The sequence below is a fragment of the Neltuma alba genome, unplaced genomic scaffold (assembly GCF_004799145.2).
Source record: "Neltuma alba isolate B1F8T4 unplaced genomic scaffold, ASM479914v2 tig00012743_pilon, whole genome shotgun sequence".
Taxonomy (NCBI): domain Eukaryota; kingdom Viridiplantae; phylum Streptophyta; class Magnoliopsida; order Fabales; family Fabaceae; genus Neltuma; species Neltuma alba.
In genome coordinates this window covers 119,791-143,726 of record NW_021637159.1, presented here as the reverse complement: position 1 = coordinate 143,726, position 23,936 = coordinate 119,791, and the positions used below count along the sequence as shown (strand labels likewise).

General features: G+C 38.0%; 3 protein-coding genes and 1 non-coding gene across 5 annotated transcripts; 3 read left to right on the top strand and 1 right to left on the bottom strand.

The window, feature by feature from the left end:
- The first annotated feature begins 3,134 nt into the window (after window positions 1-3,134).
- Window positions 3,135-6,653, top strand: LOC114730549 (beta-amylase 1, chloroplastic-like). The gene is made up of 4 exons (XM_028917633.1): window positions 3,135-3,887; window positions 4,866-5,076; window positions 5,167-5,277; window positions 5,563-6,653. The coding sequence occupies exons 1-4, from the start codon at window positions 3,256-3,258 to the stop codon at window positions 6,367-6,369; spliced, it is 1,761 nt and encodes a 586-aa protein (XP_028773466.1). The 5' UTR covers window positions 3,135-3,255; the 3' UTR covers window positions 6,370-6,653.
- A 2,354-nt stretch (window positions 6,654-9,007) lies between these two features.
- LOC114730535 (uncharacterized) lies at window positions 9,008-19,217 on the top strand. 2 transcript variants are annotated; one of them, XM_028917618.1, is made up of 19 exons: window positions 9,011-9,386; window positions 9,954-10,012; window positions 10,213-10,294; window positions 10,454-10,521; window positions 10,898-10,967; window positions 11,297-11,378; window positions 11,623-11,687; window positions 12,663-13,688; window positions 13,836-13,898; window positions 14,003-14,049; window positions 15,131-15,176; window positions 15,286-15,365; window positions 15,850-15,963; window positions 16,364-16,445; window positions 16,965-17,090; window positions 17,680-17,760; window positions 18,099-18,224; window positions 18,360-18,547; window positions 18,860-19,217. In XM_028917618.1, the coding sequence occupies exons 1-18, from the start codon at window positions 9,078-9,080 to the stop codon at window positions 18,426-18,428; spliced, it is 2,595 nt and encodes an 864-aa protein (XP_028773451.1). In that variant the 5' UTR covers window positions 9,011-9,077; the 3' UTR covers window positions 18,429-18,547; window positions 18,860-19,217. The 2 variants fall into 2 exon arrangements, with proteins under 2 accessions (XP_028773452.1, XP_028773451.1); XM_028917619.1 differs by lacking the exon at window positions 16,965-17,090 and having other exon boundaries at window positions 9,008-9,386.
- Window positions 19,218-19,890: 673 nt separating this feature from the next.
- Window positions 19,891-20,382, bottom strand: LOC114730542 (small acidic protein 1-like). Its single transcript, XM_028917625.1, has one exon. The coding sequence runs from the start codon at window positions 20,349-20,351 to the stop codon at window positions 20,142-20,144; it is 210 nt and encodes a 69-aa protein (XP_028773458.1). The 5' UTR covers window positions 20,352-20,382; the 3' UTR covers window positions 19,891-20,141.
- Window positions 20,383-21,271: 889 nt separating this feature from the next.
- Window positions 21,272-21,467, top strand: LOC114730578 (U2 spliceosomal RNA). Its single transcript, XR_003738842.1, has one exon. It is a non-coding gene; the product is annotated as a U2 spliceosomal RNA (small nuclear RNA).
- Window positions 21,468-23,936: the final 2,469 nt, after the last annotated feature.

Genomic DNA, 23,936 nt, shown 5'->3' with positions numbered 1-23,936 from the left:
AGTTACATTTTGAACTTAAATATTTTTGTTTATATAACTCAGGATATCCTCAAGCCGCTTCAGGTTTGATCATAGTTTTTGTGAGACCAAAAGTGTTAAGGTTAAAACTTTTTTAATAAGTATGTTTTTTGGTATTTGAATTTATATCTTTTTTCTTATGAGGATAAAACCGTTTATTATCTCAATTAACACCTCATTGGTTAAAACTTAAATATTCTATTCACAAACTCTTAAATTTATGGTTGTTTCATATTCACAGCTCATCCCCCCAAAAAAAAAAATCATCGGGATCTAATAATCAATAATTATTTCGTTCAAGACTTGGCCGTTATTCCCTCTCTTACTAATAGCATGCGTGTACGATAACCCAAGCACCCCCACAAAGTTCTAGGTTGCTTCCTGTGATGAGCATAAGCCCAAAGGGAGAGCCCAATCCCAAAAGACTAGCCTATTGGGAGGGAGAGCCCCTTGAACTTATAAACCCCACAACACTTGTGAGATTACCCAATGTGGGACTCATAACAGAGCACCCCTCTCGAGAGCCGACGTCCCCGGCGGCTCCACTCTACGGCACTTCACTCGGTCTTCTTACCGGTCAGAACCCTCCGCAGGTAGCCCTTTCCGGTTATGTGATGAGCATAAGCTCAAGGGGAGAGCCCAATCCCAAAAGACTAGCCTATTAGGAGGGAGAGCCCTTTGAACTTATAAACCCCACAACACTTGTGAGATTCCCCAATGTGGGACTCATAACAGAGCACCCCTCTCGAGAGCCGACGTTCCCGGCGGCTCCACTCTACGGCACTTCACTCGGTCTTCTTACCGGTCAGAACCCTCCGCAGGTAGCCCTTTCCGGTTGGCCGACTCTCAATGAAAGCACCAATGTGATGAGCATAAGCCCAAGGGGAGAGCCCAATCCCAAAAGACTAGCCTATTGGGAGGGAGAGCCCCTTGAACTTATAAACCCCACAACACTTGTGAGATTCCCCAATGTGGGACTCATAACAGAGCACCCCTCTCGAGAGCCGACGTCCCCGGCGACTCCACTCTACGGCACTTCACTCGGCCTTCTTACCGGTCAGAACCCTCCGCAGGTAGCCCTTTCCGGTTAGCCAACTCTCAATGAAAGCATCAATGTGATGAGCATAAGCCCAAAGGGAGAGCCCAATCCCAAAAGACTAGCCTATTGGGAGGGAGAGCCCCTTGAACTTATAAACCCCACAACACTTGTGAGATTACCCAATGTGGGACTCATAACAGAGCACCCCTCTCGAGAGCCGACGTCCCCGGCGGCTCCACTCTACGGCACTTCACTCGGTCTTCTTACCGGTCAGAACCCTCCGCAGGTAGCCCTTTCCGGTTGGTCAACTCTCAATGAAAGCACCAATGTGATGAGCATAAGCCCAAAGGGAGAGCCCAATCCCAAAAGACTAGCCTATTGGGAGGGAGAGCCCCTTGAACTTATAAACCCCACAACACTTGTGAGATTACCCAATGTGGGACTCATAACACTTCCCTTCCCATATGATTTTTGCTTTCAACCCTATGATTGTTATCTGCTCCCTTTTGCACCTTCTCAAGCTAAATTAATTTAAACAATAATATAGATGTGAAACAATGAAGGGCAGGTCAAGAAGGTGAACAAGGGATAGAGTAATTCTAATCATCTCCAAACCCATACTGTGCCTCGTTTACATTAGGAATTAAATGAACGTCAAATGATTTGTTGTGCTGGTATTAACATCACTTGCTCTGTTTAGATGAAGATTCGAGTTCAGGCCTGCTGGTAATTAGTTTATGTGTCTGTACACGCTTAAATTATATTTGAAAAAAGAAAAGAAGAATAAGGAATTTATTAAAATTGAAGGGAGGTTGATTGAGAAGGGGCTTACATTACACGCTTTGACTTGATAAGATTAGCATTATTGAAAGTAATAATACACTAAGCAACATCTCTTGATCAGGAATCTATCTGGGCCTCAGATCTCATTGGTTACACCTGGCCCTCTCCTCCATCAACCATTTCACCTTAAACCTTAACAGATCCGCCCCCTCCGTCCCATCCAATCCAATCCAGTCAATAAAAGAAAATTATGAAATAAAACCAATTTTCACTTTGATTCGCAGAATCTTCCAGATCCTATACCATCTAGCCCTCTAGCATATCGCCTTACTCCAAATATGCCACGTCTCCGGCACCCCCAAATATCTGGCCCCCACGTGTCCTCCAATCACTCCCCCTTCCTACTGTTCCCGTTCGGTGTAGCTGTGCTTCATCCTCCTTCGACCTTCACCCATTTCCCGCCACGTGTCGCCCTTTCCCGCCTCACCTTCTTCAAATTTTACTTCTACCCCTAAGGAAAAAGGCGCGAACAAGTGCCCCCATGGTCCCTCTGCCTTCCCTTCTACTCTCTCTCATGTTCCTTGTCACAAAAATAATTTTTCATAGAGATCAATAAACTCATTAGATAAAACTAATTACCTTGTACTCCTTCAGCTTTTAATATAAAATTTATTTAATTAATTGGATTAGATTAATAAAATTAAATAAGTTAGTTAATTATAAAAAATATGATATATTTTTTCTAAAATATTATAATAATCTTTTTAAATATATTTTCTCTTTCTTCTATTTAGTTATGGTTAATAAAGTATTCATAGAATAATTTAAAAAAATTAATAAATATAAAAAATAAGTTTTATATTTAAAACTAAAATTAACTTAATAATTAAGTTTTACGTTAAGAATAAGAATAGTATTATTTTTTGAAAAGTATTTAATTAAAGACAAGCATTGACGTCGAGCTGTTCATGTGTTGCGCCGAAAGGCGGGCACTTCTCGTGAGGTGTCACTTTCCCCCACGGGTCGCTGATTCATTGGTTCTTACACCTATCACTACGCGCGTTTCCGGGAAACTTCACCCGCAATCCTCATCTCACCGTCTATTGTCACGTGATCGAGACATCGTAGCCGTTGCCTTCTCCACCGTCTTTTGTGCGCCACGCACTCCACTGGACACGTGGCAGAAAAATATCGGCTTAGAGGGAGAAACATTATTTTAATCTTATCCACAACTCAAGCGCGGTCTATAAATTCTCAAGATCCTCTGTTCCTTGTTTTTCTCCACCACAGTTCAAATCCCAAATTCTTTGAATCTCAAACTACCAAACAGGAAAGAGATTGAAAGAACTTTCAAACTTTTTCTTCTTTCTCGCGCTTTTTTCGCTTGATTTTCTGGGACAAGTTCTGTACAAAGAATGGCATTGAATATCACACATCAAATTGGTACCCTTGCGGGGACTCCGGTAGGAACAATACAATCTGATATCGGAGTTTCATCCGGAGAGTCAACTGCAACCCTGAACGCGGCGGCGGTGTGGAAGACGCCGGCGACGAATCTCCGGTGTAAGGTGAGTAAGTCAGACGGCGTGGATGGGCTCTCGCCGCCACTGAGTCCTTGCAGGTCGCCGGTGCTGGGGGGAATTCGGGCGGATCTTTCAGTCGCGTGTCAAGCATTCGCGGCACAAGTTGCGCCGATGGCGGAGGTGGAGGCGGTGCCTGTGCCGATGAGGAGGTACAAGGAGGGAGGAACTTCAGAGAAGGTGGAGGGAGTGCCGCTATACGTGATGATGCCGCTGGATAGCGTGACGATGGGGAACACGGTGCATCGGCGAAAGGCGATGAACGCGAGTATGCAGGCTCTGAAGAGCGCGGGGGTGGAGGGAATTATGATGGACGTGTGGTGGGGATTGGTGGAGAGAGATTCGCCGGGAGTGTACAATTGGGGAGGTTACACGGAGCTCCTGGACATGGCAAAGAAGCACGGCCTCAAGGTGCAGGCGGTAATGTCGTTTCACCAGTGTGGCGGAAACGTCGGCGACTCTTGCACGTACGTATCTCGCTTGTCTAGTCTCTCTCTTTTTCAAATTTTTTTACACACAGTATAAATTTAGTACAATACTGTATAATTACTAGTATTTCAGCATTTTGAGATTATTTCAAGTTGATGATTTGTTAGTGGGAAAATCTGCATTATTCTTTTGGGAGTGATGAATTTCACGAGCTATGGTAGAGACGTAACGGACACGGACTCGGACTCGGCGGGGCAACTAGGGGTTAGAACGTTCATAATTAAACAATTAATTATTCATCAATTCAAAATTCATTTAATTAATTCAAAATTTATTTTAGTCTTGATTAGCTTATTTTTAATTTATTATTTTGTAAAGTTATACTTTCCTAGACTCATTTCGTAGTTACTACAAAATGGTCTTATATTTATTTATTTATTTAGGAATTCTTTTCTAAAGTGAAAATTAGGAATTTGATTTGATGTTATATTTTATGATTTTTTTAATTTTATTTTATATTAAAAATGATATAAAAGGGAGAGCGATCAACTTGTGGCTTAAGCAAGTAGCACGGAAGAAGGGATAGATAGCCCAAGAAAGAAACACGGAAAGCGTGTGGTTTTGTGAAGATTTGAATGGAGCCCACATGAAGTTGTCTGGTTGTGCTCCTGAGTTGCTTCTAAAATTATATTAACCTTTTCCCTTGGTCTAGGATTTTTCAAGACTTGTTTGCTGTAGTTTGAAGGAAAAAACATTTTAAATAAAGTTTTGTAGTGAAAATAATAAATTGGCACATTAGTTTAGGCACTAAAAGTGGGTGGGGTGTGAGGCAGGGATTTTTTTTTTTTTTTGGGGAGCTGAAAAGGCAGGGATTCAAACCCTTTTAACATAATATAAAAGTATTAAGTAGTTATTTATGATACCTAAGACCAATCTTTTGGCCAAAAAAAATAATTAAAAAAAAAAATCTAAGACCAATCTGCATGGTGCTAAACGATTGTTTGTGTTGCGCGCAGAATTCCCCTGCCCAAATGGGTTTTGGAAGAGATGGATAAAGATCCAGATCTTGCCTACACGGATCAATGGGGAAGGAGAAACTACGAATATGTATCTCTTGGGTGTGATACCCTTCCCGTTCTCAAGGGCCGGACACCTGTTCAGTGTTATGCTGACTTCATGGGTGCTTTCAAAGACCAGTTTAAACACCTTTTTGGTGACACTATTGTGGTAAATACTACTTGAGACTCCTCAAGATTCTGTTCTAACATGTGCTGTTTTATGCTCTAGAAATCTGAATCACATTTTGACTTCATTCAGGAAATCCAAGTAGGAATGGGACCAGCAGGGGAGCTGCGTTACCCTTCATATCCAGAGCAAAATGGGACATGGAAATTCCCCGGAATTGGTGCTTTCCAATGTTATGACAAGGTGATTCACATTTTCTTATTTAATTTAAACTGTTTTTAGTTCATCTAGATGGCTGATAGTTACTTAGTAATACTTGGAATGTGGTTAGAATTTAGAAGTAGATTGAGTATTACTGAGAGAGCTATGAAAGTGTTAACACTGTAAAATAAGTACGCTTTCTCTCTTTCTCCGTGAGTGCATGCAAACATGTGAAATCAATTTTTTGGGGTTGTGAGCTGTAAGTGTTTTTGACTTTGATAGCTACTATGGGTTATTCAATAACTTTTTGCTTTCATTATGGTGCAGTATATGCTGAGTAGCTTAAAAGCAGCTGCGGAAGCTTCTGGTAAACCGGAATGGGGAAGCACAGGCCCTACTGATGCTGGTCACTACAACAACTGGCCAGAAGACACACCATTTTTCCGCAAGGAAGGTGGAGGCTGGAACAGTCCGTATGGTGAGTTCTTCCTCACCTGGTACTCCAACATGCTCTTGAACCATGGTGAGAGAATCCTTACCTCGGCCAAGTCGGTCTTTGAAGACTCTGATGTCAAAATTTCGGTAAAAATCGCGGGTATCCACTGGCACTACGGCACTAGATCTCATGCTCCAGAGCTCACAGCAGGCTACTACAACACCAGGTTCCACGATGGCTACCTCCCAATAGCTCAAATGCTGGCTCGCCATGGAGCCATCTTCAATTTCACTTGCATTGAGATGCGAGACCATGAGCAGCCTCAGGATGCTCTGTGTGCACCAGAGAAGCTAGTGAGGCAAGTGGCTATGGCCACTCGGAAAGCACAGGTTCCTCTGGCAGGTGAAAATGCACTCCCAAGATATGATGAATATGCGCATGAGCAGATCATAAGGGCCTCACAGTTGAACGTGGATGATGGCCAAAACGACTCAACAATGTGTGCTTTCACTTATTTGAGGATGAACCCTCAACTGTTTCAGCCGGAACATTGGAGAAAGTTTGTGGCTTTTGTGAAGAAGATGAAGGAAGGGAAGGGTGCTCGCAAGTGTTGGGAACAGGTCGAGAGAGAAGCAGAGCATTTTGTTCATGTGACCCAGCCTTTGGTGCAAGAGGCTGCTGTTGCACTTATGCAATAAGGATCGCTGAATTGAACTTTTTTCTGCAGTTGTATTTTGTCTTATAGGGTCTCTATAGGTCACAGCTAGGTTATGAAGTTTTTTAAGGGAAGAAGCATCCTAGACTCTCTGGCCTATGGAAATGTATAAATTTGTATTTAATGTGTAGTATCTCTCTTTCTCTGTTTCTTGGTTTTTAACCAGAGTATTTAAATTAGCGGCAAACTGTTTCTATGCGCCAAAATAAGAACTTGTATCTTTTGGAGCTTGGTGTTGTAATATAATGCACATTCTGTCATTTGTCTGCTACGCGAATTCTTCTTTGCGATTCCAAGCTTTTTGGTTAACGACCAGTCTGAAACGCTGATTGAAAAACATATCAAAGCATTTGTGAGGGGGGGGGGGAAGGTTGAGATCCCGATCTCCGTTTAGAAATGTATGTGATCTCGTGCCGCATTCCCATTTAAGCAATTTGAGCCTTTTGCCTTCCCATTTAAGAAATTTGAGCCTTTTGCTTCTTCAAGCTATCATAGTATTGTCTTGCACGCTTTTTGGGATGCCTTTGGATTCAATTAGTTCGAACTGCAAGTTCAATAATTGCTATAATTAGGATGAATTTCTTGCGTTTCGTATACCTGATGAGTGATGTCTTTACGTGTTTTTTTTTTTTGGGCCAGCAATATCTTTACGCGTTTTGCTTCATTTAATAGCTAATCATGGGGAAAATGTCTTTCTTCTGGTGTGCATAAAACAGCGTGTGTTGGAACAGAATCCTGACTTAAGGGCTAAGCATGGGGAGAATATCTTTCTCAATCTTTTTAGAAGGAAGGAGGGAGTAGTAAACAGTTAACCGTTGATTTTTCAGTATTGAGCCCTTCACCTCAGGTTTACTAGGCAACTTCCAAAGGTTAACCATATGGTAAAAGCCCGTTTCAAATGTAGAAATACTCGCCATGCCTTGACACTACTTTCCTACTGATCCACGCAATCCTAGCTGTAACATTGCGATGTACATAAATCTTCGCTTTATGCACAAGGGTACAAGGGTAGATGCTGATTTATATACTCCTATGCTCCTATTTACAAGACATTCAAGCATGTTTCACACGGATAAAAAAAACCCTTAAATTTCATTAACTTTTATTTAAAATTTAATGACTTTTTAATTTTATCCCTGTTTAATATACATTATACTACCTCAGGTCCTTAATATAAGATCTTATTTGACTTTTATTTTGATCATAAATATAAGATCCCAATTTACTTTGTCTCTCATATTTATGTATTTTTTTCCTTCAAATAATCCTTATAACAATGATAGTTTTAGCCAATACACTTGATTAGTAAGGATATTTTAGGAAAGACAATATATATTTCTTACAAATAACTAACGTAACTTCTTTTCTTAATCTCCTCAAATTAGTCAACTAGTTTTTATAATTAGAACCGAAGGTAGTACCTCTTATAAACAAAGTCAACATAATAATAAATAAGGGGTAAAATTATATATTTATCCAAAAAATTTCTTTCAGTACCCTATTTACTAAAAAATATCTTCTCTCTCTATCCTATAAATAATACCAAAGGGTTAATTATTTGCAAGTTTATTCTTGTACGTAAGAACGCAAGAGTTCAATCACATCGCAATTCGATAACACGATCAGAAGAGGGGCTTGGAAACGTGCATACGAGTTTGGAAGTGGCCCAAAAATGACCAGTGGAAGGATGATTCCGGTGGACAGTTTCAAGATCATTCGTGGCAAGAGTTGAATTTTGAACCCTGATTGAATCCATTTCTAATCTGTTTTTGCTTTTGTCAAATGTCAATAATATAAAATGAGAATAGTATAATGTACGTTGGACTGAAGTGAAGACCATTCTTGCTGGGCCAAATAATTGTTTTGTCAGTCTAATAAGCGCTGAATCAAACCATTGAAAAATGTTTGTTAGATTAATTTAACTCAAATTAAAGATTGATAATATTTAAAACATGGAAAATCACACAAGTTTGACTACTATAGGTCATATGATCTTTTTTTTTTTGGTCCAGATAGATCATATGATCTTAATCATTTAGAAGTGAAGTATTTATGCCAATGAAGTATGTAATATCTCTGGTTTTTAATATAAAATTTAGTTTCACATTTAATTTAGTCTTAAATATAAGATTTTGATTTATTTTGTTTTTCATATTTATTTATTTTTTTCCAAACAAGTCCTTGAAGTAGTGTAAATGTTGAATATTCTATTAAATGGTAATTATAGCTAATACACATGATTAGTAAAGATATTTTAAGAAAGATAACACTGATTTATTACAAGTAATTAACTTAACTAATTTCTTTAATATATTCAAATTAGAAAATTAGCTTTTATATTAAGGATTGGAGGTAATAATTGATAATATGCAAGTGAGAAATTCAAAATTTAAATAGAAAAGGAATAAAAGAAATTCAAGTATTTATACTATTGATTTTTTTTTTTCGTCGCGATAATATTTGGCGGCGAGGCCCATAACTGTAACCGTATAACGACACAAACCATCGCCTGTTCCAGAATGGCCGTTGGCTTTCCACTTCCAGTTCCGTGGCCATGCACAATTAGTCCACTTCCATCTTCTTACAATGTCACCCGCTTTTCCTTCAAATTACGTAACTTTGCCACTGCCCCTTTGAGACCCACTTCGATCTGGTCTTGGCTTTGTTCTTCCACTGGTTGTGGCTCGCTCCATGGCTTCTCTACAATCTCTTCAATTTCGTTACTCATTCTTTCCTCTCTCACGCAAGCTTCTTCCCCACTCTCGGACCCCCCAGTTTTTGCGCCTTTTCCCTGCGTGCTTTCCCCGTAATGCTCGGGTGTTCTCTTTCAGCGGATGTGCGAAAGCCAGAAATGAAGCTTACAGAGTTTGCTGTTCCTCTAAGGTCGGCTCCGAAATTGAAAGACTTCCGATTCAGAACGACGATGAACGGCCTCCTTTTGATATCAATCTCGCTGTTATTTTGGCGGGATTTGCTTTCGAGGCTTACACTACCCCCCCTGTATGTCATTAGCCTACCAGCTTCCCTGAATATTTGAACTTTCCTTAAATTTTTATTTGTTTGCCTCACTTTCGTAACTCCAAATACCTGGACTCGTTATAGTCCCTCGGCCCCATGAAGTGGTTATTCCTTAATTGTAAAACTGAAGATACGTCGGGGAAGTAGAGTTGTAAGAAAGTGTGAGGAGAAATGTAACCGCAAAATTTGAAATTTTTATATAATAGAGCATGTTACTTTTACCGCCATTAACTTCTGATCCCGATCAAGTCAGAAATATGCCGGCTTCTCCTTCAGTTTTGGTTTATCTACTTTTCATCTGCCAAGGAACAGATAGTATATTATTGTTGATGTTAAGACAAATGGAACGTGGAAAGTCAACTTCCTTTTGCTTTTGCTCCTGCTTCTTCAGCGTTAAATAATATCACTACAGCCAAAGTAGGAGTGGAACGCTATTTGGTATCTTACATCAGAATGCTGTGCTAGACTTAATATAGATATGTATATATTGGAATGTTTTCTTGCTCGTTTTTGTGCCTTTTTCATTTTTAAGTTTTTAACATCATGCAGGAAAACGTGGGAAGGCGTGAAATTGATGCTGCAGATTGTAAGACCGTATACCTTTCCGAGTATGTGTCGATTTCTTTAGACGTTCTTAGGCTTTTTCTTATTATAGAGTTTCAAATAGCTTTCTTATTAAAGAGCATTCTAATATGTGATGCTTGATCTTAATTTTTAACAGTTACTTTTACTTAGTCAGACAAAGGGATTCAATTGGTTGGAAGTACGAATGGGCGTGCTTGACAAGTTATTTTCTTGTTATATGCAGGCAATTTGTTTCTGAAATTTATGATGGCCAATTGTTCATAAAGTTGAAGAAAGGATTCGATTTCCCTGCCATGGATCCATGGGTTGGTTATCTTATGTAACATTGATGAATAGTTCTCTGATGAGTTAGTCACTTCTTGTTACTTTGCTTCATATTTGACACTTAGTACTTAATTAATATGATTAATTTTTCCCTTCATTTCTGTTCTTGGACTACGTGTCCTCCATTGGCCTAACTTCAGGGAACAAGTGATCCATACGTGGTCATACAATTGGATTCTCAGACTGCTAAAAGCAAGATTAAATGGGGGTGAGCTTTATTCCCTTTTATCTCAGGATGTTATTTGCTGGTTGAAGAGACTTAAAAACTTTTCATGGTTTGCAGCTATAGTTACTGGAGAATATGGGTAATTTTTCCTCATATGGCTTTTGTTGAGGAAAAAACAAGTTGCCTTGTCCTATCAAGCATTTCTTTAAGAGTTTAAACTATCTCAAGCTTTTACTTCTTTAATTGGCATATTGAGCAGCAACTGAGAAATGAGGATTACTCAAGATAATGCATGACTAAATTTTGATGTATTAAATGGAGCTGTGAATTTATACATTGCCTTTTCAAATTCTTGTAAGGAGTATAGTTTCTAGAATTCTGTTAGTACATGAGGTTCATGTTAAATTAAATATGGCAGGACAAAAGAACCAACATGGAATGAAGAATTTTCTTTTCATGTAAAGCAGCCTCCAACTAAACCCCTTCAGGTCAATATGAACACACTCTCCCTCTCTCTCTCTCTCTCACACACACACACACAAACACACATAGCCTTCTGCATATCTGAGATAATCTACAGAGGAATCCTTCTCTCTAATTGACGCAGAAACTTTGCATGGAATGCATCTGCATATCCTTTTACATAAAATGATGCGGTAGTCAGTCATTGCTTGCTACTTTTACATATAAAATTTTGAAGTTTTCATGATTGAGATCAATGCAGGAAGTGTGTATACAATGTCAAATAAAATTTGAAGTTTGGGTATAAATTTTGTTTGAAACTTTATATTGGTTTTCTTAGATGTTGTGATTATAGATTGCAGCTTGGGATGCAAACCTTGTGGCTCCCCACAAACGCATGGGGAATGCAGGAGTAGACCTGGAATGGCTTTGTGATGGTGTGTTCCAGAAAATCACTTGTACCATATAGTTGATGGAAACTTGAATATTTTTCATGTCAGTAGAATTCTCAATTTGTTAAGTTTGCAGTTCACATTATTGTGGAAATATTTGAATTTTGTTATGATATCAAGGTTCTTATAACTGTCAACAGAATTAATGTGTATATCGATTTCTTTTTCCTTTAAAGCAATTATTGCTTGACAAGTGTTTGCTCGAATAACAATCATGCATTTGTTTTAGGAGACTCACATGAAATAACGGTGGAGTTGGAAGGAATGGGTGGGGGTGGAAAGGTTCAGCTGGAGGTAAGCTGCCTATGAGTTGCAACAATGAATTAAGAAAGTGACAGGCTGGGAGTTTATTATAGGAGCATCGTGATTATCCTTTATCATTATCTGTATTATGTGGGAGTTGTCATCCTCATGGATATTTATCTTTGATATTCAAATTTATTCAGTGTAGTATAAATATATAGGAGAGGAAAGAGAAGTCGTGTGTTCCCATTCCCTATATTTCTTGATTTTAACCATTCAACATAAATGTTTTTTTAATTAATTTTTTAGTTCTGAAATTCTTCTGAGTGGGTTTGGCTCTACTTTATGTTGAAAATCTTTGCTGCTAAAAAATTAGTCAAGAGCTAGTTTTATTGTTATACTAGTTTTAAATAAGGTTTTATTGGTGGCTTCTGTGTTCAGAAATGCTGGAAAATAACTATCTTTTGGGTTCGGAGGTTACTTCAATCAGCTGAAGCTTTTTTAGATAGCTTACTCTTTGCAGCTCTTTTAAGTTTCTCTCCATGTTTTTCCCTGACTTCCTTCTTTCTTACAATTTTAAACTTTTTAATGTGATTGGAGTCCTAGATCTTGGGAGATGGTAAACTTTGAAACATGTAAGTTCTGGTTTTTCATGTGTAAGAGCACAGGAGAATTATGAGTCTTGGAACTGATTAAATATGATATCTTATTTTCGATAGAAATCATTGGATATCTTTCCTTCTTTTGAGTTAGCATCCATAACTTGTAATGAGTTGAATAGTCCAGTTGCCATTTTATAAGGCCCTAGCTCAGCCAGATGTTCAGTTTTCTGCTTAACCCTGTTTTACTGCGGTATGAGTGAAGTCAACTATGGTCAGCCATCAATACCTGGTCTTCTGTCAAGTCTTATTGTTAATTCTTCAAAATTGCAGAACTTGTATGCTTGATCTGGTTTAAGTATGTTACATAGTGTCATTTTAATAAGCTAGAGTTGTTAATTTCTGAGTTTTTTCCCTTAAATTTTAGGTTAAATATAAAACCTTTGATCAAATTGATGATGAGAAAAGGTGGTGGAAGATTCCTTTTGTTTCAGAGCTTCTAAAGATTAATGCCATAGATTCTGCACTAAGAAAGATTACTGGTTCCGAGACAGTGCAAGCCCGCCAATTTGTGGAATATGCATTTGGGCAATTAAAGTCATTCAATAATTTATATCCTCAGGAGGGTCAGGTGTCTGATTTCGAGAAATATGATGCAGAAGGCTCTGGGACATCGAATGATATGCCTGCAGAAGAGGCTGGAGGTTCAGAAGCCTTCAGTAGTGAAACTTCTGATGAACAGAGATGTTTGGAGGAGCGCACACACAACTGTGATACTGAGAATGGACATGATTCTGGACTGTCAAAAGAAGTTGGCAAGGAAGAGCAGTCGGATCAACTTTTCTGGAGGAACCTTGCTGATGTTGTCAATCATAACATTGTTCAAAAGCTAGGCCTCTCAGTTCCTGAGAAACTAAAATGGGATGGATTTGACTTTTTGAGCAAAATGGGCTCTCAGTCACGAAGCATGGCAGAATCATTTTATATCGAATCTGGGCTTGCGACATCAGAAGGCAAAGATGATACATCTGGTAAAACAAGCAGCCAACCCGCTATTGCTGCAATTCAATCTTCAATACCGGAGGTCAAAAAAGCAACACAGAATTTGGTAAGACAGACTGAGTCAGTTTTGGGAGGATTAATGCTTCTGGCTGCAACAGTTTCCAAGATGAACAAGGAAGGACATTCTACAGAAGAGAGGGAAAGCAAAGATGGTTCTGCCCAAGTAAAAGATGCAGAAATACAAAATGCCACTTCGCAAAAACTTCTTAGCTCACAGAATGGGTCTTCATTGGATGAGAAGAAAACTGAGGAAATGAAAAAACTTTTTTCAACTGCTGAAAGTGCTATGGAGGCTTGGGCAATGCTCGCCACTTCATTGGGCCATCCAAGTTTTATTAAGTCTGAGTTTGAGAAAATATGTTTCTTAGATAATACAACCACAGACACACAGGTATGTTCGTATCTCCTTGCAGATAAGCCCCCTTTCCTATGTTACTCTGTTCGTAGTGTTTTGCAACCGTTCCTCCCAGTATACTGCCAATTATTATTTTGTTCTGCTCGGTGTAAGCCTTTATAAATGTAACTGTGGAACTTTCAGGTTGCTATTTGGCGTGATTCTGCAAGGAAAAGGTTAGTGGTTTCTTTCAGGGGAACTGAACAGGTAGGTCATATAACATGTTCTTCTTCTTGTTTTTTTGTTCTTCCTTTTAAGCAGAGTTAGTGTCAGGGTTGTCCCTAAGGTACTTAAGTTTTGATGCTCGGTAGGCAAAATGGAAGGACTTGAGAACTGATCTAATGCTTGCTCCTACCGGGTAACACTCAGTTCTCATCTTGATTAATACGAATGATTTCTTATTATATAGTGATGTATGCACCTTGTATGATATATCCTACTTTTGTAATAAAAAAGGAAGGGTGCTGTGTGTGTGTGTTTTTTTTGTTGGGGGGGGGGGGGGTGAAGAATCCTGTTGCTGAGTGCTGACAGAGAGTAGAGGAAGTTGAGGAACTGAATTTTAGGGAACTAGGGAAGCTCAAGGAGTTTTTATCTTAGCCTCAACCCCTTATCTATTATAGTACAAGAGAAGAGATGTAGAAGACAGAAAACTCTGATTCAGATTGGAGGTCGTCTCCTTTCCTGGATTTCTTAGGAAGCTCTCTTATGATAGAACAGCGTTAATGAGATGAATGACTTTTCCAGCAAAAGAAAATGATGACTAAAATAAAACCTATTTTAATGATAGGCAATTAAAACGTTCGTTTAACATAAAGCCAAAAATAAAGTTATTTCCTTTCTTTTAACAGCTCTCTTATGGCATCGTTGACTTAAGAATAAGGCCATTGGTAAGAGGAAATAATTTTATTTTTGGTTATAGGAATGCAGTTTTGGTTATCTTAGAATTCCTAGGCAAAACTTGAATTGCGGCGAACAACACCAAGTTGTGTCCTTAGCAATCTGATGTGGCAATTGCTTCGATTTGTCAATTCCTTGAAATTTTTTTGGAAAAGAACAGTAGAGAGACAATAAAGTTGGGAACGATCAGTGATTAAAATATTCATTTTACACAAAACTTTAATTTTTCACCTTTTCAATTAGATGGTTAATTTATTTTTCAGATAGAAAATGGAATCGCCACTTAAACAATGAACATTAGAATAGAAGCAGATCATTATGAATATGGTGCCATTTATTATTGTACTTGAATAGTTTAAGTTTAATTTTAATTATGTCATCCTGGAACCCCTAGCACTCAGAGTGCACTTTTACTCTGACTACCGTTTTAGGGGCACTTCAATCTTGCATGCATAATTTTGAATAGGCATTCGTATTGTTTGGCATTTTCATTTCACCTGAAGATTTCAAAGCATTCCTAACTTTTTTTATCACTTCCATAGGTTAAATCCTGAAAGGATAGGTGGCGATTTCAAGCAAGAGGTTCAAGTATGTTAATCAATATCAGGTTTATATAGGTCAAACATATTTTTTAGATGCCTAGAAAACCAAAGTGCAGCACGTTCCACAATTAGTAATGGTGCTGTAACCGATGCAGGTTCATAGTGGTTTTTTGACTGCATATGATTCAGTTAGGACCAGGATCATCTCTCTAATTCGGCTTGCAATTGGTTATATGTAAGTAATACTTCTGCGCATATTTTATTCCACCAAGCAATCCTTTTGAAATATATGTGTATAAATGTTTATAGGAAGTTTTTTTTTCCCCTTGTGCATCTTGCTTGTGGTATCATTTTATTTTCCACAATTACTTGCACATATATATGTCTTTGATCTCGAAAAATGGAAATTATATGTAGTTTGCTAATGAGGTTCTCTGTGTTCTGAACATCTAAATTGCCGCAATTTCCTCCTAACCAAATCCAATTGGCATTATTGATGTTAATTGCTACCTTGAGCACACAGTTCATTATTTAGTAAAACAACCAATTACCTTTGTCGTCTGCTTTTTTTTTTTTTTTTTTTTGCCCCTGCATGTTTTAACAAGGAACAGCTTTTGACCATGATAAAGTATTTCTCTTCATTGAACATATTTATAAATTATATATTACCTCTTAAAATGCCATTTGAGTATTGACAAAAATATATGTTGTTGTGCCAGAGATGATCATTCTGAGCCACCGCACAAGTGGCATGTTTATGTGACTGGTCATAGTTTAGGTGGCGCATTGGCAACCCTGCTTGCTCTTGAACTTTCATCTAATCAACTAGTGAAGTAAGCTGACTATCTCTCGTCTGTCACTGTATAGTTTCGTTTATATTTAATTTCAACCCTATTCTTTCCCTGTAAATCCGCTGGCATTTATAGATGCTAATGGCCGGAGCTGTATTTGGTTTCTTAGATGACTGGTTCTACTCTCATTGTTGTACTTGTAGAACACATTGTGTTTAATTCTTGTACTGTATCAGTTTCTGCAGCTTGTTGCTGACCTGGTGTATTGAATAATCAATTTATGTCAAGCTATAGTAGCCTGCTCCACGATACAAGTGGCTTTAACATAATCTATATAGGCTTCAACATGAAAGCGAAAAAAATTTCACTTTATATATGCCTGACCATCTAAAATTTTTGATAGCGAGTATGTACTTACTCTTTTATGTGTACTGCTTTCCAGGAAGGGAGCAATTTATGTGACAATGTATAACTTCGGCTCTCCCAGGGTTGGCAACAGAAGATTTGCAGAGGTTTACAATGAGGTAAGAAAAGATTATAGTTACTGGATCGATGTTCATAAACCAATGTTTTCATTGCTATGAATAGAGTGCTGAGCTGAATTTCCTTCACTGGGCTGTGGCAGCTGTAGATGTTAATAGCTGGGGAAAATCTAATACTGCATATTTTGAGCATATTCATAACCTTGTGTTGAAACTGTTTTTGGTTGTGATTGGAGGACAGCCACAGGATGCTCCACTCCTGTCTCATTGGCTTTGTCTTCTTGAGAAATGAGCACCTTGAGTGCCACGAACAGAGTGTGAAATACTTGACTGACTTCTGTTTAATGGTTTCAATGACATGCAAAGACATAAGTTATCATCTTGTGAGAATAATTGACAGTTCAAGCCATGCTCCCCTAATCTGTTTTTCCTTCACCAAGAGTTCACTGAAAATGAAATTTCTGTATGCCCTAAGCTTTTCACTTGGGAAGAATCAGCCATGTCTTTGTTGTTTTGTTTGAATTTCCAAAAGCCGTAAAAGCCTGACCACCACATTTGCAGAAAGTTAAAGATAGCTGGAGAGTTGTAAACCACAGAGATATAATACCTACAGTACCACGGTTGATGGGTTATTGCCATGTGGCTCAACCTGTATATCTTGCTGCAGGAGATTTTAGAAGTGCCATGGTTAGTGATTACTGTAATGCAGTGGCTGTAAGTATATTGTTATGTTGCTATGATATGCCGTTGATTTTTTAGATTTGACCACTAGCAGAAATGGTTGTTATTCAGTATTTCATTTGTTGAGAATTATTTAGTTTAAATCGTGTGCCTTTATTCGGAATTAATATCTCATTTAGTGCCAGCATTCTCTTGAAAATAGATGCTTGTGGGTTACATAAAACCGCAGGGATCTTGAACAGAAGCATTGTTGTTCAGCACCTTATTTGTTTTTCTACACCTTTGCAACTTCGATGAGATCTCAGCATGATACTTAAATCAGGCTTAGTTCGTTTTATCATGTTGAAAGAGTACTATAAAACTCTGGATTGATCTCAAAGTTGGGTGAATCTTTTGCTCTCTCGCTCTCTGCATAACATAGCATGGCCTTAATTCTATGTAATGCGATTTTACATTCCTAAGAAGGACATGACAATACATGCCTAGATGCTTAGTTGTTCACTTCAAACTTACTAGGGGACTTGTGGAGTTATAAAGCACGTTGAGAATTTCTGATGCTTCATATCTGCTGATGGATCAAATGCATGCTACCCAGGAAAATCTGGAGATTCTTGGCGATGGATATCGAGGAGATATAGTTGGGGAAGCCACACCGGATGTTCTAGTGACTGAATTTGTATGCGTTTGTTAGCTTGCTTTTCCTTTGTATTTGAATTCCATGCAAATTTTTATAATAATCCGGCTTTAATTCCATTTTGATTCTCACATTAGAAAAAGTTAATGAAGGTTGCACTTCTATTTTCGATCAGCAATACACCTGGATTTTTGTGGACAACAGTCGTACTTAAACCAATTGGTTAAGACGCGGAAGGCTTTTGTACATATGTCTTTCGGAAAAAAAAACAGAAGATAATATCTTGTCATTCATCTCGAATATTTCATCCCTCTTTTATGATTTTACTTTAGAGTTTGCCTTTGGTTTACACTCACCAATCACGAATTTGATGGATGCAGATGAAGGGTGAGAAGGAGCTTATTGATAGGTTATTACAAACTGAAATAAACATATTCCGTTCAATCAGAGATGGGAGCGGTCTTATGCAGCATATGGAGGATTTCTATTACATTACGTTACTAGAGGTACCGTCTGTTAAAATTAATAATCTTGTGGATTTTTTTTGGTTCCTATTGTCATTCATTATCTGTGTCCATTGTATAGAGGAAAAATCATGTCATGTATCGATTTTGCTGACACTTCTCTTTAACTTTATTCAGAGTGTGAAATCAAATTACCAAACTGCATCAAGTCCGCAGCCAAATGAACAACTATTTCGGAGCCAATAAGGTTTTTCTGTTTCGAGGCCGGTTGCACAGTTCGGTGTATACTTGTTAAGACAGTAGGAGGAATAGGTTGGGCTGAAGCCATATTTCAGTATTCCAGAGAGCATTAACCAAGTCTACTGGTGTGTTACCGTTTGATCTCTGTCTATGCATTTTGTGTTCCTTTTACCCCAAAAAAAATAAGTCATGAAGAAGGCACCACACGCTTTCCATTGGATGCTAATAATGTGTTTTTTTCTTTTTGGACATCTGCTTTTCATTGACTGAATCTAGTTACCACTCAATTCAATTTAGGATATATTATATGTTTGACTCCCTTGATAAGCTGTCGTTTTTATTGTGGCATGATTGATGACTCATTTTGGCATCAAACTTTACATCCCAGTTATTTGAAAACGTGTATAATTCTAATCGCTCTCTTACTTGCGTTGCAGAGCTTAGAACTAGCGGAGAAGCCAAGCTACTGAGAAGAACATCAGAATGAACGGAACACACAGACCAAATCCCTGAATATGTCAGATAGTCCAAATGTCCAGAAGTGATTACCATTACGTATACATAATGCAATGAAAGATGGAAGTGTACAAACATTCTTTCCTACCTTCATACATGCACACGTACATATTATATAAGAATGTATTAAAAACCGTGGAGGTACAGTTAGCCTTCTACTGGCTTTCTAGTTGGCTTTCATGCCAATAATCCATGTGAGAGAGTTTCTGCCACATAGCTTTGAATTGAAAAGATTTCAATTTAATTCTTATACGAATTGATCATTTTTGTTCACTGTAACATTTTTTATATTCCCTTCTCTTTTTCTTTCCTCTCCCTTGTGTTCTGTCATCCACACATTAAAAAATTTCAATCCTTCCATGTTTTCTTTCCTCTCAGTTCCCAACTCTTCCTCCTATGCAACACGGGTAAAGTTCAGAATATCTCCGGATTATAAACAACACAATTTCTGGCAAAAATCCAATAAAAGATTGATGAAATATTGAAATAGACAAAGGTTTAATTTTTCACTAACTATCTTGCGTGTGCTTTATATGCCTAATTAATTAATTCACAACACTCACCTTCCTCCCCCAAGAAAGAAGCGAATATCAGTAATGTGCAACAAAACACCTCCTCACGGCAAGAGAAGCAATACTGGTCGGAAGAAAATTGACAACCACAACACCATTCAAAGAGTTCAGAGTGCCAACCAGAAAAGTTGCGAAGTACCGACATAAATTTAAAAACCTCCCAAGCCTCCCTCAATACCAGTCTATCTTAAAGTTCCAGCCACAATATTGTCTCGGTTATACGACCTTCGCCTTAGAGCAGGATATATTCAACGAACCCTAGTAGGATGATGTAGGATAAGAAAAATAGTCGCATTCTTAGTTAGATTTAAATTTATTTTTGCACGGGCTGCTGTACCGAATCCAAATAACAAGGTTTCGTTCATGAAGACCATAATCAATCAGAATTTAAAGGGGAAAAGGCATGTGTAGTCGATCACAAAAGAGAAAGATACACAAACCAAAGTATGTGACTAGCATAAAAATACATTCATATTAATCCACATCATACAAAATATAGAAATTCAAGAAAAGGTTCAACATTTCCCTTCTCCACCGCGAAGAGAAAAATAGTGCGGCTCCAATATAGTCAACCCAACAAACCAAAAGCACCATACTGAGTAGTTAAAAAGATGGAAAAAGGTGGGATACGTCAGTTGATATCAGTATCATCGAAATCGTCCTCGAAGCTGTTGAAAAAGTCAGCGTCGGCGAGCTTGTTATCTGTTACGATGACCCCCTCGCCGAAAATATCAAGCGAATCAACGTCGTCGACGTCCATGGCCATCGCCGATCCTTGCTCATCCATCTCTCCGAACAAGTCCATCGGCCTCTTCTCGGAGGCTGCTCCGCCTTCGAACATGTCTATATATCAACCGCACTTTGAGTAAACGATGTCGTTTCTTCAGTGAAATGTAAACACCTCTTGCCTACTATCTCCTCGCCGTGTTCCTTTATGGCTTATGTAAGTCAAAGATTTTTCATTGCTGGTAAAAATGATTTATTATTTAAAATACAATTATTTTCTAAAGAACTTTTAGTATTTATTAAGATAAAATTTTTATGAAACTTATTTTAAATGACTTATACACAGTTTTTCAATTATAATTTATAAAATATAAAATAAATATGTGAAGAGTTTTATTTTTATCTGTGTAAAATATGCTTATAAGTGTTTAAATGCATCATGCTTGTTTGGTAATTTTAGATGTCACTCAGGGCACCCGTACTAGAGTCTGTTTGGAATAACTTATAAATAGCTTATAAGTTGCTTTTCAATAATGATTTACGGAATACGAAGCAAACATATAAGAAGAGTTTTGTCTCGACTTACGTGAAACTAACTTATAGGAGATTTTGAATGTTCTGAACGGGGCCTTAACTTGATTCCTGATGGTTCCGATTCCAATGATGTGTTTCTTTCTTTGCTTTTTCTACTTTTGGCGTACGCACTCAAGCTATTTCTGCTGTCATTAATTGCTGCAACATCACTGTCAGTTATGGAGTAGAAAGTATATACATGTGTGTGTAAATATTCATACGCTGCTTGTTCCCCGGTCAAATAAAGAAATGCAGTGTTTGGTAATAGTTTAGTTTTGGATCTTTAATCCCTTTGTTTTCTCATCCTGATTTCTATTCTTTATTATGTTACCGAGTCCACCTGCATACAGAGAACCTCGGAGGTTATAAAGATACATAGAATCAAGTCCCACACCGAGGAGTTAATAAAACAAATGGAGCGGTGGGCAGATACAAAAGCGAACTGGAGAGACGTGAGAAGGCATACCTTTCTCGGCCTTTTGGCTAAGATCAAGTGTAGTATCTGTTCTTATCAGTTTAATATCTGATACGTGGGCCAATGGCCCACATGATATTAAATTAATTTTTTGAGGGGGAGGGCCCACCACAGTAGCTTGCTGCTGGGGCTCTCGCGCGTCGCCTGGGCGTTGCACTACTGCCTTGGCCTGGCGCACCCCGCCAATGCAAGTTCAAAACTATTTTCAAAAGCCGCGGGCATATTTCAAAGGGGACAACCATATGCAATATCCAAAGGGGTTTCAAATCAAAGCCAAACATCGAAATAATGTTAGGCACTTCAATGCTGAGTTTTGGACTGTGGGATTAGGCTAAGCTAGTATTTCTGTCTGTGGACTTTGCTTACCAGAGGAGAGAGACAGAGGGGGCGGTGGAATGATAAAATAATTAACAATCATTTCTTATATTTAATATAAGAGATAATTTAATTTTTAATTTAATTTTAAATATAAATTTTTAATTTATTTTATCTCTTATATTTATTTATTTTTTCTAAAATAGTTATGTGAAAAAATAGTTATTATAATAGTTACACGTATTAAATTCTAACCAACATACTCTTCCGGGAAATATATTAATAAGATTATTTTAAGAAATTTAATTCATGTTTATTATAAATAGTCTAACAATTTTTTTAATCTATTAAAATTATTTAACTAATTTTTATATTAAAAACTGAAAGTAGGAGATAACACTGCTTACCGGGAAATAAAACACCAATTTGTACAGCCACCGTCATAAGAGCATATCAAAGTCACTTCATTCCCCTCTTTGGACTGTCTGTCTTTCACTTTTTTTTTTTTTTTTTTTGGCTAGAAGAAGAATTCATTCATTCAAACAACAAAGTTATTACAAACACCAACCTAAAAGAAGTAGCTAGCCACCGAAATACATCAAACTTAACTCTAAAAACTACAAACAGAGCCACCTAACACACCCCAATACTGCAAAGCAAATTCACAGATCTCCCAAAAGATAAGACTGCAAAGTTCTGTCCTATAATCCTTGACAACGGCGAGAAAGGGTGGTTGTCGTACGACTTGCTCAAACATTGAGCCCAACCCTCTATGTGCCAATGCTGCATTTTCATTAGCAGCTTTAACAGCCCCTCTCATACCAAGAGGGAAAGAAGAACACTGAAAGTTATTGAAAATTTTCAGCTCAATAAGGATTTTACTAGGACTACAACAACACAACCTTATCCACAGGGAGAGATTTATTCCAAAAACTAGAGGATAAATCTTGTTGACCATCAACTTTAACAAAAGTAATGAGATGGCAGAACAATGCTCTACTCTTGGTGGAACCCATCTTAAATCCTCTTTAATCCTTCGAACAATCACTGCATAAGTTCCAAATAGTCTTCCATCCCAACCATAACAACGAAACATCAAACCAGCAGCATTTTTAACATCAAGAAAATCACCATCAATACTAGAGTCACAACCCAAGCCATCCCCTGTTTCCTCACCATATTCATAAAATCCAAAGCCAGAGACTCTATTACGCCACATGTTATTAGCCACATCAAAGCAATAAATCCAGTATAGATGCTCAATTAACTTTGGGGAAATAATCTTCAAGAAATCATACCATGGTGATTCTAAGAACAGGTTAAACATAGCATCATTCCTCATCTGATAGCTCTTTTCCTCCACCGAAGTCCATTGTCCTGGATGGTTGTCCTTTGCAAAGACAGATAAACGAGCATTGAAGATGAAAACAAGCATTCTTAGAACTAGCAATGATGATTGATTAAACAGAGATCTAGAAGTGCCTCCAGAATGATACAAACAAATCATCAAAAAAACTTCGACGATCGGCCACAATCGTTCTCTTGAATTCTGATTATATTTGTTGTCCTTTGAGTTCTTCATCTCAACCATTAAACTATGCATCCTCAAAATTTTTGCTATTTGTTCTGCGGTTTCTGCAAGAGAGCGATCTTTACCTCCCTGAATGCTACTATGGTTCTGCATATCGTACTTCGAATTTTCTAACTCACAACCAAGATGCTCATTGCCGATCCTCGATCTCTTCACTATCACCTTAGTACATTCTGTTTTCCTTCCTTTCTTCAACATCTCCAGAGCCTTCTCATCTGCAAACAGATCTAGCGAATTGGGAGAGAGACGATGCACACCAGCACTCACACACACACAGCCGAACATCCTTCCCAAGCGATGGCCGGAGAAAGCGCCGGAAACTAAACTCACGAAGGAGAGAGACAAACTCTCACAAGGAAACCCTAGGAGAGAACCGGAGCCAGATATTCTTGTAATCGACTGTCTGTCTTTCACCTGTTAAACTTGGCCAACACAAGATATACAGCACGTACAAGATCAGCATCAAATCATCAACTTTCCAATGGTTCTTTCAATTTTAATCCCAGTTTACTAAAAGTTTTATGACATCCAAGCCACAAAAAGATCTAAAGAGAGAGTGAAAAAGCGACACAGATATTTTTAAAAAATAAAGAAAATTAAAAGATGTGAATAAAAGCGTGTCAGTGTTGAGGCAGGGGATAGAGACAAGCCGCTTCCAGAGGAGAGAGCGTACGGACCAGAGATTAAAGAGACAAAATATACAAGACTGACACACGACATGATTTAATATTATAAGCTCGATAAAG

What these genes read in the sequence shown, in the direction of transcription:
- LOC114730549 (XM_028917633.1), top strand. Translation starts at nt 3,256, where the DNA reads ATGGCATTGAATATCACACATCAAATTGGTACCCTTGCGGGGACTCCG. An exon ending in AACGTCGGCGACTCTTGCAC is followed by an intron (nt 3,888 to 4,865) that starts GTACGTATCTCG and finishes TGTTGCGCGCAG; the next exon opens with AATTCCCCTGCCCAAATGGG. An exon ending in TTTTTGGTGACACTATTGTG is followed by an intron (nt 5,077 to 5,166) that starts GTAAATACTACT and finishes GACTTCATTCAG; the next exon opens with GAAATCCAAGTAGGAATGGG.
- LOC114730542 (XM_028917625.1), bottom strand. Translation starts at nt 20,351, where the DNA reads ATGTTCGAAGGCGGAGCAGCCTCCGAGAAGAGGCCGATGGACTTGTTC.
- LOC114730535 (XM_028917618.1), top strand. Translation starts at nt 9,078, where the DNA reads ATGGCTTCTCTACAATCTCTTCAATTTCGTTACTCATTCTTTCCTCTC. An exon ending in AAAAGCAAGATTAAATGGGG is followed by an intron (nt 10,522 to 10,897) that starts GTGAGCTTTATT and finishes TAAATATGGCAG; the next exon opens with GACAAAAGAACCAACATGGA. An exon ending in CCTGGAATGGCTTTGTGATG is followed by an intron (nt 11,379 to 11,622) that starts GTGTGTTCCAGA and finishes CATTTGTTTTAG; the next exon opens with GAGACTCACATGAAATAACG.